The following is an 18,480-nucleotide window of genomic DNA, read 5'->3' as shown; positions in this document are numbered from 1 at the left end:
CAGATGTCTGGGTCCAAAGTTTATGCTTATTCCAAATACACGAATCAAATAAAATTGTCACCAAGAGAATGAAATTTCAAAGTCCACATCAAAACCACCTGGAAATTTCACATCTATTTAGAAAGGATTTAAAGGACAGCTAGTGTTCCCACTGAATAGTTTTGGGGAATGACCGGAAATATTATACCTATTAATATTATTAAACCTTAGCCCCAGAATGGCATTAAGGCAGAAGTGTACAGATTACAATTTGATTGTTTCATACAATCTTCAAAAGTGTGACTTTTACAGCATAAATGTGCACTGATGTCATCTGAGTTCCATGGCAATGGTACATCTTGAGTTTTCTTTTAATCTTTCTCTTTTTTTTCTCATCATTTGACTTAAAGCTCAATCATCACAACTTCATCTCCAACAGAAAGTACCTTCAATAATATTTTCATTTATTTTATTTATAATATTTTATGGGCACAAAGAATTCTCAGAAGTGAGATTTAAAAGAAAAGGAAAAGAACATTTTTGTGAGGTAGATAGGGCATTCAAAATTACTTCTCTTTTCACAACTCAGAAAACTGAAGCTTACATTAAATGACATAAGCATTAACTCAAATGCAAAAAATTTAGTATATATTAAGCTAAGTACTAAGTATATGCAAATAAGACACAATACCTCTTCTCCTCGAGGAGCTCATGGTATAGCAGAGGAGGTGGAAACAAACAGCTATACGCAGCGTGGATAGATACTTTTGTTGTTGTTGTTGTTGTTGTTATTGGTTTTTTGTGTATTTTTTGAGATGAAATTTCATTCGTTGCCCAGCCTGGAGTGCAATGGGGAGGTCTCAGCTCACTGCAACCTCTGCCTCCCAGGTGGAGGCTGGGATTACAGGTCCCTGCCACCACACTCAGCTAATTTTGTATTTTCAGTAGAGACAAGGTTTCACCATGTTGGTCAGGCTGGTCTCGAACTCCTGACCTCAGGTGATTCACCCACCTCCACCTCCCAAAGTGCTGGGATTACAGGTGTAAGCCACTGTGCCCGGCTGTTGTTGTTTTTGAGACAGGGTCTTGCCCTGTCACCCAGGCTAGAATGCAGTGGCAATCACAGCTCACTGCAATCTTGAACTCCTGGGCTCAAGCGATCCTCCCACCTCAGCTTTCCAAGTAGCTGAGACTACAAGTATGCACCATCACACCTGGCTCATTTTTTTCATTTTTAGCAGAAACAAGATCTCACTATCCTGCCTAGGCTGGTCTTGAACTCCTGGCCTCAAGTGATCCTCCTGCCTCAGCCTCCCAAAGGGCTAGGATTATAGGTATGAGCCACTTGATAGATACATTACTAATTTCCCCAATTACACATTAAATTTAGTAACTGAATAATGCCACTGAAATTCTCATTTTGGGAGGAAAACTTAGAGACCTAATAAAGTATAAAGTTAAAATTGTCATTACTAATTCACTAAGTAGAACCTAGGTGAAAATAAAAAATATTTTCCAAAAGAAGAAAAATTCAAGAATTCATAGAAAATAAAGAGTTTAAAATAATAAAATTTGTTGCAGATCTTTAAAAAGGCAACTATAAGTACTATTTAATGTAATTAGATTTACAATAGAAATACAAACCAGAAGTTAGCTTTGGATAGTTCGGGGGGGAAAAATTAAGATAATTAACTTTTCATTTATATAAAAAGTACCCTACAGGCTGAACACAGAAAATAAAAAGAGAAGCTTCAGAAGCTTGTGGCAAATGGAAGTTTATAAAGCTAACAGAATTTACTAACTGACCATCCCTAGCTTTGTGCCACAGATGTTTTCTTATTTCCAGTCCACACACAATCCTCTCCTAGAGCTTAAAACAAAGGCAACTTAAGATCTGCATTTCTCTTATTGGCACAACAAGCTACGTTTGTCAATGGAATTCAGCTTTTCCATTTGTTAATGGAAAATCTCAGACCATTTTTTAAGGAATGTGTTCAGTCATTCATTCAAAAATATTTACTGAGCACTGAGTACTAGTTAAAATTCTAGAGTCTGAATATAAAAATAACGGACAAGGCCAGGTGTAGTGGCTCATGCCTGTAATCCCAGCACTTTGGGAGCCCGAAGCAGGCAGATGACGAGGTCAGGAGATCGAGACTATCCTGGCTAACATGGTGAAACCCTGTCTCTACTAAAAAAATACAAAAAATTAGCTGGGCATGGTGGCACGTGCCTGTCGTCCCAGCTACCTGGGAGGCTGAGGTAGGAGAATCGCTTGAACCCGGGAGGCAGAGGTTGCAGTGAGCCGAGATCGCGCCACTGCACTCCAGCCTGGGTGACAGAACGAGACTCCACCTCAAAAAAATTAAAAAAAAATAAAATAACAGACAACACTGAATGGGTAGATGGATAGATGGACAAATAGAACAGAAAAAGAGAAGGGAATACACTAATGTCAGAGGAATGGATTTCAATGACACCAGACAAACTGGGATACTGAAATAGGTTACCAGATTTTCATTAAGTGTCTGTATTCATTTTTCCAAAACACAAGTATGGTGACCAGTGCTTCTGAAACACATTATTAGCCATGGACTGTTGGTTCCAATAGCCATTCCAACCACCATGGGAGAAAAATAATACCAACTATCAGAGCACATTTACCTCACATTTAGCAATAATGTATCTGTGAAAAAGAACAGGGAAGGATATATCAAAATAAATATAATTATTTTGAGTAAAGTTATCACTAAACATACCTTTCAGATAAATAACAGCTCTTGTGAGGGTTTAGACTTTGATAAGATTCTAGGCTGCCATCAGATGATGAAGCAAGTTGCTCTGATTGCAAGTTGTCTGTATCACTCAAACTTCCCTCGGTTACAGGTGGGGTCCTTATGTATTTTCTTCCTAACTCCGTTCCCAGGACATTCGTCAATATAACTCTGGGTATCCTGTCACATAGAATAACAAACACTGTACTGTACTGAGAAGTTTTCAGTTAAAAAAAAAATGTATTCCAGGAAGCTGAATTTTCAATCATTGTCATCTTAGCACAAGAAAGCTGTTTGAACTATACCACCCTAGAAATTAACCCATAAATACTTAAAAATTTAGAAAAACACATCTTTTTGTTTCTAGAAGCACTTGTTTCTTATCACTTACAGCATAGATTAGCCTGTCACTACAATGTCTTTAATTATACTAATGGATGCCATTGAGGGGCTTAAAATTTTAACAAATTCTTCTCTAAAAAATGCTTTCTTTCCTTTTCCAGAAATTATTAAAAACACAGCTTACTACAAATCAAGAAATCTTTGTTCTTCTCATTTAACAGAAAGATCTTTGATAAGTAATTTACACACTTGCAATTGGGAAATGACAAATGACAAATTCAACAAGACATCATTCAGACTGCATCTCTGGTAATGAAAGATTCCATAACTGCAACAGCACATATAATGGTGATAACATATATGCTAATATATAATAGCATCAGGAAAAGAGTCAATACATTTAAATGTTTAGAAAATTAAAGTTTTTGTTTAGTTGGTTTTCCTTTTTTGAGACAGGATCTCACTCTGTTGCTCAGACTGGAATGCAGTTACACAATCACAGCTCACTGCAGCCTCCAACTCCTGGCTCGAGTAATCCTCCCACCTCAGCCTCTTAAGTAGCTCAGACTATAAGCACAAGCCACCACACCCAGCTTACTTTTTTATTTTCTGTGGTGACAATGTCTCATTATGTTGCCCAAGCTGGTTTCAAACTCCTGGGCTCAAGCAATCCTCTCACTTCAGCCTCCCAAAATTCTGAGATTACAGGTGTGAGCCACTGCATTTAGCCTGGAGTGTATTTTTAAGTCTCCAGACCTTAAATTGGTGAGTTTTATATCAAATGCACTATATAAGCCTGACATCTTCTTAAACAGAAGATGTATATTTGATATATAAAGAAGTACATTTGGTATAAAATTAGTGCAATCTTTACTTTGCTGGCCAGCCATTCTTATGAACATTACTTTGCCACACTACAATAATGCCTTCAATATTGATATTCAGCCCAGAATTCACTGGCCCAAGTCATATTATTGTGACTTTTTAAAGTTCTTTTTATGTAATTTTAAAGTTTTCCTAACTCCTCTTTATTAGATGCCCAGTTGACTGTTATCGATATGCCACTAGCAATACTTTACTTATATTTTGTTTGTAAGAAACAATATACAGAAAGGGCCAGAGTACAAGCACACCTCATTTTATTGTGCTTCCCTTTACTGCACCTCACAGATACTGTGCTTTTTTACAAATGCAAGGTTTGTGGCAACCTTGAGCACAGCACATCAATCAGCATGATTTTTCCAACACCATGTGCTCACTTTGTGTCTCAGTGTCACATTTTTGTAATTCTCAAAATATTTCAATCTTTTCATTATTATTTTATCTATTATGATGATCTGTAATCAGTGATCTTTGATGGCACAACTGTAATTGCTTTGAAGCACCACAAACCACGCACACATGAGACATTGAACTTAATTAACAAACGTTGTGTGTGTTCTGACTGCTTCACGGAACTACCAACCATTCCCCTACCTCTCTCTCTCCCCTCAGGCCTCCTCCCTATCCCCTAGACACAGCAATATTGAAATTATGCCAATTAATAGCGCTACCATGGCCTCTAAATATTCACATGAAAGGAAGAGTCACAAGTCTGTCACTTTAAATCAAAAGCTAGAAATGGCCGGGTGTGGTGGCTCACACCTGCAATCCCAGCACTTTGGGAGGTCAAGGTGGGACAATCACTTGAGGTCAGGAGACTGAGGCCAGCCTGGGCAACATGGAAAGACTCCATCTCTACAAAACATAATTAACGAGCCATCCAGCCATGGCAGTACATGCCTGTAGTCCAAGCTACTTGGGAAGCTGAGAGTGGAGCATCACTTGACCCCAGGAGTTCAAGGCTGCAGAGAGCTAGGATTGCACCACCTCTGTTTGCCTGGGAAAGAGAGCAAGTCCTTGTCTTAAAAAAAAAAAAAAAAAAAAAAGAACTAAAGCTTAGTAAACTTAGTGTGGAAAGCATGTTGAAAGCTGAGACAGGCTGAAAGCAAGACTGCTTGCTGCAAAGAGTCAAGTTGTGAATGCAAAAGAATAGTTCTTGAACAAATTTAAAAGTGCTACTCCTGGCCAGGTGCAGTGGCTCACACCTGTAATCCTGGCACTTAGGGAGGCTGAGGCAGGTGGATCACTTGAGGTCAGGAGTTTGAGACCAGCCTGGCCAACATGGTGAAACCCCATCTCTACTAAAAATACAAAAATTAGCCAGGTGTGGTGGCAGGCACCTGCAATCCCAGCTACTCGGGAGGCTGAGGCAGAAGAATCATCTGAACCCAGGAGGCTGAAGTTGCAGTGAGCCAAGATACTGCCACTGCATTCCAGTCTGGGCGACAGAGTGACACTCCATCTCAAAAAAAAAAAAAAAAAAATGCTACTCCTATGAACACACAAATAGTAAGAAAGCAAAACAGTCTTACTGATGATACGGAGAAAGTTATAGTAGTCTGAATACAAGATCAAATCAGCCACAACATTCCCTTAAGCCAAAGTCTAATTCAGAGCAAGATACTCTCTTCAAGTCTATGAAGACAGAGAGGTTAGGAAGCTGCAGAAGAAAACTTCGTTTACAAGCTTTAAGAAAAGAAGTTGTCTCAGCCTGGACAACATAGTAAGACCCTGTCTCTACAAAAAAAATAGAAAACATTAACTGAGTATGGTGGCATGCACCTGTAGCCTCAGCTACTTGGGAGACTGAGGTAAGAGGATCACTTTAGCTTGGGAGGTCAAGGTTGTAGAGAGCCATGATGGTGCCAGCTGGGAGGTCAAAGCTGAAATGAGTCATGCTGGGCAACAGAATGAGACCCTGCCTCAAAAAAAAAAAAAAAAAAAAAAAAACACTATCCCCATAACATGAAAGTGCAAGGTGAAACAGCAAGTACTGATGGAGAAGATGCAGCAAGTTATCCAGAAGATCTAGCTAGGATAACTGATGAAGGTGGCTACAGTAAACAACAGATACTCAACGCAGATGAAAGAGACTTCTGTTGGAATAAACTGACATCTAGGAATTCCATACCTAGAAAGGAAAAGTCAATGCATAAGTTCGAAAGATAGGCTGACTCTCTTGTTAGGGGCTAATGAAGCTGGTGTCTTATCTGTGAAGCCAGTACTCAATTACCATGCAAAAGATCCAATGGCCCTTAAGAATTATGCTAAATTGGGCCGAGCATGGTGGCTCACGCCTGTAATCCCAGCACTCTGGGTGGCAGAGGCCAGCGGATAACTTGAAGTCAGGAGTTCGAGACCAGCCTGGCCAACATGGCGAAACCCCATCTCTACTAAAAAAAAAAAAAAAAAAAAAAAAAAAAATTAGCCAGGCATGGTGGTACACACCTGTAGTCCCAGCTACTTCAGAGGGTGAGGCAGGAGAATCGCTTGAACCTGGGAGGCAGAGGTTGCAGTGAGATCATGCCACTGCATTCCAGCCTGGGTGACAGAGCAAGACCTTGTCTCAGAAAAAAAAAAAAAAAAAGCTAAATCTACTCTGCCTGTGCTCTGAAAATGGAACTACAATGTCTGGATGACTGGATGACAGTACATCTGTCTATAGCGTGGATCACTGAAATGACTTAACCCACGTTTGAGAACTGCCACTCAGAAAAAATAAAATAAAATTCCTTTCAAAATATTACAGCTCGTTGACAATGCACCTAGTCACCCAAAAGCTCTGATGGGGAAGTACAAGAAAATTCATGTTGTTTTCACGCCTGCTAATAAAACATCCATTCTACAGCCCAAGGATCAAGAAGTAATTTCAAGTTTCAAGTCTTACAATTTAAGAAATACATTTCATATAGCTACCACAAACAGTGATATCCTCTGATGGGTCTGGGAAAAGTAAACTGAAAATCTTCCGGAAAGGATTCATCATTCTAGATGCCTCTGCATAAAACAACAAAGGTAACAAAGTACAGTGAAGTTCACATTTTCGCTTAAACAAAAGTATAGGCATATACTTGGAGACAGAGCTGGTTAAGTTCCAGACCCCCACCATAAAGTAAGTATCAAAATAAAACATGTCACATGAATTTTGTGGCCTCCTAGTGAATATATAACTATGTTTACACTAGAGTGTAGTCTGTTAAGTGTGCAATGGCACTGTGACTAAAAAAAAATGCACATCCCCTAATTAAAAATTTCACAACTATTTTTCCCTACATAAAGACACTATGTTCTTTTCATTATGTTCCAGGCAGCATAAAATTTTAGATCCTTAGAGAACTTTAAAATAAATTAGTCCTCTCTTTATTGTAAACATGGAGAACCCAAAGCTCAGAAAAGTGAAATAAGCTGCCCAGTTATAAGTAGCTTTCCTAGTGGAAGAACCTGGGCCTATTATCTTTTGGGGTTTTTTGTCTGTTCTATTCCATTATACCACATCCTCAATACTAATTTGCCAAAGGATTCCAGATAACTGAGATTGCCAATAGATACTTCAGGAAACTCCTGAAAATATCCATTTATACCATAATCAGAATAAAAAGTGCTGCAACAACTATCTAGAAAACCCGATAGTCTCAGCACAAAAGCTCCTTCAGCTGATAAAACAACTTGAGCAAGGTTTCAGGATAAAAAAAAATCAGGCCGGGCGCGGTGGCTCAAGCCTGTAATCCCAGCACTTTGGGAGGCCGAGACGGGCGGATCACGAGGTCAGGAGATCGAGATCATCCTGGCTAACACGGTGAAACCCCGTCTCTAAAAAATACAAAAAGCTAGCCGGGCGAGGTGGCGGGCGCCTGTAGTCCCAGCTACTCGGGAGGCTGAGGCAGGAGAATGGCGTAAACCCGGGAGGCGGAGCTTGTAGCGAGCTGAGATGCAGCCACTGCACTCCAGCCCGGGCGACAGAGAGAGACTCCGTCTCAAAAAAAAAACAAACAAACAAAAAAAAAATCAATGTACAAAAATCACTAGCATTCCTATATACCAACAACAGCCAAGTGGAAAGCCAAATTACAAAGGCAATCTCATTCATAACAGCCACAAAAAGAATAATATACCTGTGAATACAGTTAACCGGGGAGGTGAAAGATCTCTATAAGGAGAACTATAAAACACTACTTTAAAAAATCAGAGAAGACACGAATGGAGAAACATCCCAGGCTAATGGATAGAAAGTACCAATATTAAAATGGCCTTACTTCCCAAAGCAATTTACAGATTCAATGCTATTCTTATCATACTACCAATGACACTCTTCATAGAATTAGAAAAAACTACTTTAAAATTCATATGGAATGAAAAAGAACCCCATATAACCAAGACAATACTAAGCAAAAAGGAAAAAACTGCAAGAATCATCTTATCTCCCTTCAAACCATATTATAGGGCTATAGTAACCAAAACACCATGGTACTGGTACAAAAATAAACACACAGACTAATGGAAAAGAATAAAGAGCCCAGAAATAAGACTGCACACCTATAATTCTGTGATCTTTGACAAACCTGACAAAAACAAGCAATGGACAAAGGGTTCCATATTTAATAATGGTGCTGGGAAAACAACTAGCCATGTGCAAAAAATTGAAATTGAACCCGATTGTTACACTATATATAAAAATTAGCTCAAAATGGATTAAAGACTTAAATGTAAAACCTAAAACTATAAAAAACCTAGAAGAAAATCTAGGCAATACCATTCAGGACATAGGCAAGCACAGGCAAAGATTTCATGACAAAAATGCCAAAAGCAATTGCAACAAAAGTAAAAATTGTCAAATGGGATCTAATTAAACTAAACAGCTCTGCACAGCAAAAGAAACTATCATTAGAGTGAACAGACACCCTACAGAATGGGAGAAAGTTTTTGCAATCTATCCATCTAACAAATGTCTAATTTCCAGAGTTTACAAGGAACTTAAACAAATTAACATGAAAAAAAGCAAACAACCCCATTATAATGTGGGCAAAGGACATGAACCGATATCTTTCCAAAGAAGACACATGCAGACAATAACCATATTTTAAAAGCACAACATCACTGATCATTAGAGAAATACAAATAAAAACCACAATGAGACGCACAGTGAGAAAACAATGTGAAGAGACACAGGGAGAAGACAGACATCTACAAGTCAAAGAGAGAGGCCTGGCACATGCCCTTCTCTCACAGCCCTTAAAACACCTTGATTGGATTTCTTGCCTCCAGAACTGGGAACAAAAGGGGATAATGGTGGATGGGAGGCAGACTAGATTGCAGCTCTGACTCGGACAGACAGAGCAGCATGTGGAAGCTCGCATCGTGAAGTTTTGCTCCAGAACAACTGCAGGAATAAATCACGAAGCCTGAGAGGACCCATACACCTTACGAAGGAAGCAGAGTGCACCAGCAGGACCCAGACACCCCAAATACTGTGCCGGTATCCATGGCTGAGAAGCCCATAGATGGTTCAGGTCACAAGACTCTGTGCAGACAACCACCAGTACCAGCCCAGAGCCTGGTAGAATAGCTGGGTGGCTACACCCAGAAGAAAGATAACAATCACTACAGCTCTGCTCTCAGGAAGCCACATCCATAGGAAAAGGGGGAGAGTACTATATCGAGGGAACACCCTATGGGACAAAAGAATCTGAGCAACAGCCTTCAGCCCTAGACCTTCCCTCTGACAGAGCCTACTCAAATGACAAGGAACCAGAAAACCAACTCTGGCACTATGACAAAATAAGGTTCTTTAACACCTCCAAAAAATCATACTAGCTCATCAGCAATGGACCCAAACCAAGAAGAAAACCCTGATTTGCCTGAAAAAGAAATTAGGAGGTTAGTTATTAAGCTAATCGGGGAGGCACCAAAGAAAGGTGAAGCCAAATGTAAGGAAGTCCAAAAAATGATACAAGAGGTGAAGGGAGAAATATTCGGGGAAATAGCATAAATAAAAAACAATTCAAACTTCAGGAAACAATGGACACACTTATAGAAATGCAAAATGCTCTCGAAAGTCTCAGCAATAGAATTGAACAAGTGGAAGAAAGAAATTCAGAGCTTGAAAACAGGTCTTCAAATTAACCCAATCCAACAAAGACAAAGAAAAAAGAATTTAAAAATATGAACAAAGCCCCCAAGAAGTCTGGGATTATGTTAAATGACCAAATCAAGAATAATAGGTGTTCCTGAGGAAAAAGAGAAATCTAAAAGTTTGGAAAACATATTTTGGGGAATAATTGAGGAAAGCTTCCCCGGCCTTGCTGGAGACCTAAACATCCAAATACAAGAAACTCAAAGAACATCTGGAAAATTCATCACAAAAAGATCATCACCTAGTCACAATGTCATCAGGTTATCTAAAGTTAATATGAAGGAAAGAATCTTAAGAGCTGTGAGACAAAAGTACCAGGTAATCTATAAAGAAAAACTCTCAGATTAACAGCAGATTTCTCAGCAAAAACCCTACAAGCTAGAAGGGACTGGAGCCCTATCTTCACTCTCCTCAAACAAAACAATTATCAGTCAAGAATTTTGTATCAAGCGAAACTAAGCTTCATATACAAAGGAAAGATACAATCTTTCTCAGACAAACAAATGCTAAGAGAACTCACCACTACCAAGCACTGCAAGAACTGCTAAAAGGAGCTCTAAACCTTAAAATAAATCCTGGAAACACATCAAAACAGAACCTCTTTAAAACATAAATCTCACAGGACCTATAAAATACAAATACAATTTGAAAAACAAAAACAAAAACAAAAAACAAGGTATACAGGCAACAAATAGCACAATAAATGGAATAGTACCTCACATCTCAATACTAACATTGAATGTAAATGGCCTAAATGCTCCACTTAAAAGATACAGAATTGCAGAATGATTAAGAATTCACCAGCCACTATCTGCTGCCTTCAAGACACTCACCTAACACATAAGGACTTGCACAAACTTAAGGTAAAGGGGTGGAAAAGACATTTCAGGGAAATGGACAGCAAAGGCAAGCAGGAGTAGCTATTCTTATATCAGACAAAACAAACTTTAAAGAAACAGCAGTTAGAAAAGACAAAGAGGGACATTATATAAGGATAAAAGGACTAGTCCAACAGGAAAATATAAACATATATGCATCTAACACTAGAGCTCCCAAATTTATAAAACAACTACTAATAGACCTAAGAAATGAGATAGACAGCAACACAATAATAGTGGGGGACTTCAATACTCCACTCACAGCACTAGACAGGTCATCAAGACAGAAAGTCAACAAAGAAACAGTGGATTTAAACTATACCCTGGAACAAATGGACTTAGCAGATATACACAGAACATTCCATCCAACAACCGCAGAATATACATTCTATTCAACAGCATATGGAACTTTCTCCAAGATAGACCATATGATAGGCCACAAAACAAGCCTCTATAAACTTGAGAAAACTGAAATTATACCAAGCACTCTCTCAGACCACAGTGGAATAAAACTGGGAATCAACTCCAAAAAGAACCTTCAAAACCATGCAAACACATGGAAATTAAATAACCTGCTCCTGGTGATCACTGGGTCAAAAATGAAATCAAGATGGAAATTAAAAAACTTTTCCACTGAACAACAATAGTGCTGTTCAGTTCAACCTATCAAAATCTCTGGGACACAGCAAAGGCGATGCTAAGAGGGAAGTTCATAGCCTTAAATGCCTACATCAGAAAGTCTGAAAGAGGACAAACAGGCAATCTAAGGTCACACCTCAAAGAACTAGAGAAACAAGAACAAATCAAACCCAAACCCAGCAGAACAAAAGAAATAATCAAGATCACAGCAGAACTAAATGAAATTAAAACCAAAAAAAAAAAAGATAAATAAAACAAAAAGCTGGTTTTTTGAAAACAGAAATAAAATTGATAGACCATTAGCAATATTAACCAAGAAAAGAAGAGAGAAAATCCAAATAAGCTCAATAAGAAACAAAACGGGAGGTACAACTGACAACACAGAAATACAAAAGATCATTCAAGGCTACTATAAACACCTTTATACGCATAAACTAGAAAACCTAGAAGAATAAATTCCTGGAAAGATAGAACCCTCCTAGCTTAAAATAGGAAGAATTAGGTACCCTGAACAGACCAATAACAAGCAGCGAGAACTGAAATGGTAATTTAAACATTACCAACAACAAAAAAAAGTCCAGGACCAGACGGATTCACAGCAGAATTCTACCAGACATTCAAAGAATTGGTACCAATCTTACTGACACTATTCCACAAGACAGAGAAAAAGGGAACCTTCCCTAAATCATTCCATGAAGACAGTATCACCCTCATACCAAAATCAAGAAAGGACATAAAGAAAAGAAAACTACAGACCAATACCCCTGATCAACACAGACACAAAAGTCCTTAACAAAATATGAGCTGTTTGAATCCAACAACATGTCAAAGAGATAATCCACCATGATAACAGGTTTCATATTAGGAATGCAGGGATGGTTTAACACATGCAAGTCAATAAATGCGACACACCACATAAACAGAATTAAAAACAAAAATCCCATGATCACCTCAATAGATGTAGAAAAAGCATTCAACAAAATCCAGCATCTCTTTATGATTAAAACTTTCAGCAAAATTGGCATACAAGGGATATACCTCAATATAATAAAAGCCATCTATGACAAACCCACAGCCAACATAATACTGAATGGGGAAAAGTTGAAAGCATTCCTTCTGAGAACTGGAACAAGACAAGGATGCCCACTCTCAACACTCCTCTTCAACACAGTACTGGAAGTCCAGGCCAGAACAATCACACAAGAGAAAAAATAAAGGGCATCCAAATCGATAAAGAAGAAGTCAAACTATCCCTATTTGCTGACACTATGATCATTTATCTTGAAAACCCTAAAGATTCCTCCAGAAAGCTCCTAGAACTGATAAAAGAATTCAGCAAAGTTTCTGCATATAAGATTAATGTACACAAATCAGCAGCTCTTCTATACACCAACAGCAACCAAGCAGAGAATCAAATCCTCAACCCCTTTTACAAGAGCTGCCAAAAAATAAAAATAAAATACTTAGGAATATATCTAACTAAGGAGTCAAAAGACCTCTACAAGGAAAACTACAAAACACTACTGAAAGAAATCATAGACGACACAAACAACTGAAAACACATCCCATAATCATGGATGGGTAGAATCAATATTGTGAAAATGACCATATTGCTAGAAGCAATCTACAAATTCAATGCAATTCCCATCAAAATACCACCATCATTCTTCACAGAATTAGAAAAAAAAATTATAAAATTCTTATGAAACCAAAAAAGTGCCTGCATACCCAAAGCAAGACTAAGCAAAGAAAACAAATCTACTGGCATCACATTACCTGATCGCATACTATAAGGCCATAGTCACCAGAACAGCATGGTACTGATACAAAAATAAACACCCAGACCAATGGAAGAGAATAGAGAACCCAGAAATAAAATAATCACAAATACTTACAGCCAACTGATCTTCGACAAAGCAAACAAAACCATGAAGTGAGGAAGGGACACCCTTCTCAACAAATGGTGCTGGGATAATTGGCTAGCCACATGTAGGAGAATGAAACTGGAGCCTCATCTCTCACCTTACACAAAAATCAACTCAAGATGGATTAAGGACTTAAATCTAAGACCTAAATCTATAAAAATTCTAGAAGATGACATTGGAAAAACCCTTCTAGACATTGGCTTAGGCAAGGATTTTATGACCAAGAACCCAAAACAAATGCAATAAAAACAAAGATAAATTGCTGGGACTTAATCGAACTAACATGCTTCTGCATACCAAAAGGAACAGTCAGCAGAGTAAACAGATAACCCACAGAGTGGGAAAAAAATCTTCACAATGTATACATCTGACAAAGGACTAATATCCAGAATTTATAACGAATGCAAACAAATCAACAAGAAAAAAAACAAACAATCTCATCAAAAAGTGAGCTAAGGACATGGATAGACAATTCTCAAAGAAGATATACAAATGGCCAAAAAAAATATGAAAAAGTGCTCAACATCACAAATGATCAGGTAAATGCAAATCAAAACTACAATGCGGCACCACCTTACTCCTGCTAGAATGGCCATCATCAAAAAATCAAAAAATAGTAGATGTTGCCATGGATATGATGAAAAGGGAACTTTTCTACACTGCTTGTGGGAATGTAAACTAGGACAACCACTGTGGAAAACAGTGTGGAGATTCCTTAAAGAACTAAAAGTAGAACTACCATTTGATCCAGCAATCCCATTCCTGGGTATCTACCCAGAGGAAAGGAAGTCATTATATGAAAAAGCTACTTGCACACATGTGTTTATAGCAGCACAATTCACAACTGCAAAAACGTGGAACCAACCCAAATGCCCATCCATCAACAAGTGGATAAAGAAACTGTGGTATAGGTTATTTTATTATTTATTTAATAAAATAAAATAAAATAATGAATTAGATATGGTATCTGCAGCAAAGTCCAATTCCTACTTTACTGATGAAAAAAAATTAAACTTCAGAAGGGCGAAAATGTAAAGAGAAGCAGTATGGCACAGGAATGAACAGCAAGGACTTTGAAGTTAGATCAACATAGGTCTGGATTCTTATTTTACCACCTTATAACTATAAAGCCTTGGGCAAGTTAATTACCATAATTTCTACCTCTACACATTGATCTTCTCATCTCTAAAATGGGAAGAATAATATCTCCCTTACAAAGTTGTTAAGATTAAATGAGACAATAGATGGAAAGCAGTTAGCATAATTCCTGGCACACAGTAAATACACAATAAACGGAATATCACTTAATTTTCATATTTCTGTAATAATTTTCATATTATTGTAGTCTTGCTCAAAGCTATAAACTACCCTTTCAAATAATACTTATAATTTACTATGCTCTGCAATCCTGATAAAAAATCTTACTAGATGCTTGCAATTTTTAATATACAATTAAAGTATATAAACGGTTAGCAATGACTACAGTACACACAGCTCTTCATAGCACACAGCCACAGCCCAAACACCTTTCGACTATTGAAAACTTATCCAGTTTGGGTACCTTGAGGAAACAAGGAATTTTGCGTGATAGCCTTAAAGAACACAAATCTATAAACTGAGAACTAAATTAACAATACCTAAGCTGTCTTTTGCAGTACAGATTTATAAATTAGCACAGTCAAGGATATTCCAGGGCTAGTCAGCATTTCGGAAGTTCTGAATTTTTGCAAGGAATTGAAGTATACAAAGGTGTATACTTCATCTTTCATACTATCTCAATCTGGAAGGAAGAACTAAAAGTTGTCATTTCACATATTTACCCAATTTTTTCCTAAGTATGTAAACAGTATCAGTATGTAAGGTAGAGTTTATTTAATTTTATTTACTAATATTATGAAATCCCACTTCAAAATATCATAAATATACTAAAACAAAGCAGAAACTAATTTTGAAATGCAGTGAGAGGTAGCAGAAAGTATACTGGCCTGAGAAGTAGTACCATTTTCTGACTGTATCTCTGCATGGTTATTCTCTCCGACTATTAGTTTTCTCAAATGCAAACTATAGGTTCCTTCTTTGTTTAAATAGCAAGGTAACTGTCATATTCAAATAACTTAATAATGGAGGGAAAACTCTGAAGAACTAGAAAGAGCTATTAACATACAACTTCATCTATAGAGCAAATTTTTAGAGAAATGAAGTCCTTGCTGAAAGATAACATAATTATATCCACTAATAAATCTATAATGAGCCAAAAATTACAATATTAATTTAGTTTTCATTTTGCTGCAATGAATGCCTTTCTAAAATTGTGTTATGTGGCACTTTAAGAGGATTCTCATAACTCTATGCTTGTCCCAGATGACATAATTTAAAATATACCTTCTAAATCAGCATCTTAAAGGTATGTAGAAAAAATTTAATCTTTGAGTAACTTTATTAAAGAGATTCACCGATTAGTTTCTAAATTTGTTCTTCTATTAAGATAAATTTTAAGTGAATAATTATCACCACTCAACTAGATTACTGACTTAAAAAATCTTAAAATGATAGGAACACTGCAATATCCAAATAGTTTTACCATCACATATCTGGAATACGTAATTTTTTAAAAACTTCAAATGCATATAAATTTAAGACAAAGATAAATAAATATAGTTACAGAAATTCCAAGTACCAGCAGCTAACTCTTCTTAATGGAATATGGGTACACTATCTCCATATTTCTCTAACAATCTCTGGTACAAACTGATGAAAGCAGAAGAGAGTTTATTTATTTATTTTTTTTTTGATTTCATGATTTTTTTTTAATTTATTTATTATTATTATACTTTAAGTTGTAGGGTACATGTGCATAACGTGCAAGTTTGTTACATATGTATACTTGTGCCATGTTGGTGTGCTGCACCCATCAACTCATCATTTACATCAGGTATAACTCCCAATGCAATCCCTCCCCCCTCCCCCCTCCCCATGATAGGCCCCGGTGTGTGATGTTCCCCTTCCTGAGTCGAAGTGTTCTCACTGTTCAGTTCCCACCTATGAGTGAGAACATGCGGTGTTTGGTTTTCTGTTCTTGTGATAGTTTGCTAAGAATGATGGTTTCCAGCTGCATCCATGTCCCTACAAAGGACACAAACTCATCCTTTTTGATGGCTGCATAGTATTCCATGGTGTATATGTGCCACATTTTCTTAATCCAATCTGTCACTGATGGACATTTGGGTTGATTCCAAGTCTTTGCTATTGTGAATAGTGCCGCAATAAACATATGTGTACATGTGTCTTTATAGCAGCATAATTTATAATCCTTTGGGTATAGACCCAGTAATGGGATGGCTGGGTCATATGGTACATCTAGTTCTAGATCCTTGAGGAATCGCCATACTGTTTTCCATAATGGTTGAACTAGTTTACAATCCCACCAACAGTGTAAAAGTGTTCCTATTTCTCCACATCCTCTCCAGCACCTGTTGTTTCCTGACTTTTTAATGATCGCCATTCTAACTGGTGTGAGATGGTATCTCATTGTGGTTTTGATTTGCATTTCTCTGATGGCCAGTGATGATGAGCATTTTTTCATGTGTCTGTTGGCTGTATGAATGTCTTCTTTTGAGAAATGTCTGTTCATATCCTTTGCCCACTTTTTGATGGGGTTGTTTGTTTTTTTCTTGTAAATTTGTTTGAGTTCTTTGTAGGTTCTGGATATTAGCCCTTTGTCAGATGAGTAGATTGCAAAAATTTTCTCCCATTCTGTAGGTTGCCTGTTCACTCTGATGGTAGTTTCTTTTGCAGTGCAGAAGCTCTTTAGTTTAATGAGATCCCATTTGTCAATTTTGGCTTTTGCTGCCATTGCTTTTGGTGTTTTAGACATGAAGTCTTTGCCCATGCCTATGTCCTGAATGGTACTACCTAGGTTTTCCTCTAGGATTTTTATGGTATTAGGTCTAACATTTAAGTCTCTAATCCATCTTGAATTAATTTTCGTATAAGGAGTAAGGAAAGGATCCAGTTTCAGCTTTCTACTTATGGCTAGCCAATTTTCCCAGCACCATTTATTAAATAGGGAATCCTTTCCCCATTTCTTGTTTCTCTGAGGTTTGTCAAAGATCAGATGGCTGTAGATGTGTGGTATTATTTCTGAGGACTCTGTTCTGTTCCATTGGTCTATATCTGTTTTGGTACCAGTACCATGCTGTTTTGGTTACTGTAGCCTTGTAGTATAGTTTGAAGTCAGGTAGCGTGATGCCTCCAGCTTTGTTCTTTTGACTTAGGATTGTCTTGGAGATGCGGGCTCTTTTTTGGTTCCATATGAACTTTAAAGCAGTTTTTTCCAATTCTGTGAAGAAACTCATTGGTAGCTTGATGGGGATGGCATTGAATCTATAAATTACCTTGGGCAGTATGGCCATTTTCACGATATTGATTCTTCCTATCCATGAGCATGGTATGTTCTTCCATTTGTTTGTGTCCTCTTTGATTTCACTGAGCAGTGGTTTGTGGTTCTCCTTGAAGAGGTCCTTTACATCCCTTGTCAGTTGGATTCCTAGGTATTTTATTCTCCTTGAAGCAATTGTGAATGGAAGTTCATTCCTGATTTGGCTCTCTGTTTGTCTGTTACTGGTGTATAAGAATGCTTGTGATTTTTGCACATTAATTTTGTATCCTGAGACTTTGCTGAAGTTGCTTATCAGCTTAAGGAGATTTTGGGCTGAGATAATGGGGTTTTCTAAATACACAATCATGTCATCTGCAAACAGGGACAATTTGACTTCTTCTTTTCCTAACTGAATACCCTTGATTTCTTTCTCTTGCCTAATTGCCCTAGCCAGAACTTCCAATACTATGTTGAATAGGAGTGGTGAGAGAGGGCATCCCTGTCTTGTGCCAGTTTTCAAAGGGAATTTTTCCAGTTTTTGCCCATTTGGTAT

General features: G+C 37.6%; 1 protein-coding gene across 19 annotated transcripts in view; it reads right to left on the bottom strand.

Annotated features, from left to right (window-relative positions):
- SENP7 (SUMO specific peptidase 7) overlaps positions 1-18,480 on the bottom strand; it is a 204,277-nt gene that overhangs the window by 78,758 nt on the left and 107,039 nt on the right. For 11 of the 19 annotated variants that reach the window (XM_045385386.2, XM_005548269.4, XM_005548272.4 and 8 more), the window contains one exon: positions 2,739-2,933. The exons of 7 other annotated variants lie outside the window; for them this stretch is intronic. In XM_045385386.2, the coding sequence (XP_045241321.2) occupies positions 2,739-2,933 (195 nt within the window). Of the gene's footprint in view, positions 1-2,738; positions 2,934-6,893; positions 7,078-18,480 lie in introns of those variants that run through there. One more of the 19 variants, XM_074033562.1, reaches the window with a different exon arrangement.

Source organism: Macaca fascicularis, chromosome 2, assembly GCF_037993035.2.
Source record: "Macaca fascicularis isolate 582-1 chromosome 2, T2T-MFA8v1.1".
Classification (NCBI taxonomy): Eukaryota; Metazoa; Chordata; class Mammalia; order Primates; family Cercopithecidae; genus Macaca; species Macaca fascicularis.
The sequence above is the reverse complement of the archived record's forward strand: the minus strand, read 5'-3'. Positions and strand labels throughout refer to the sequence as shown.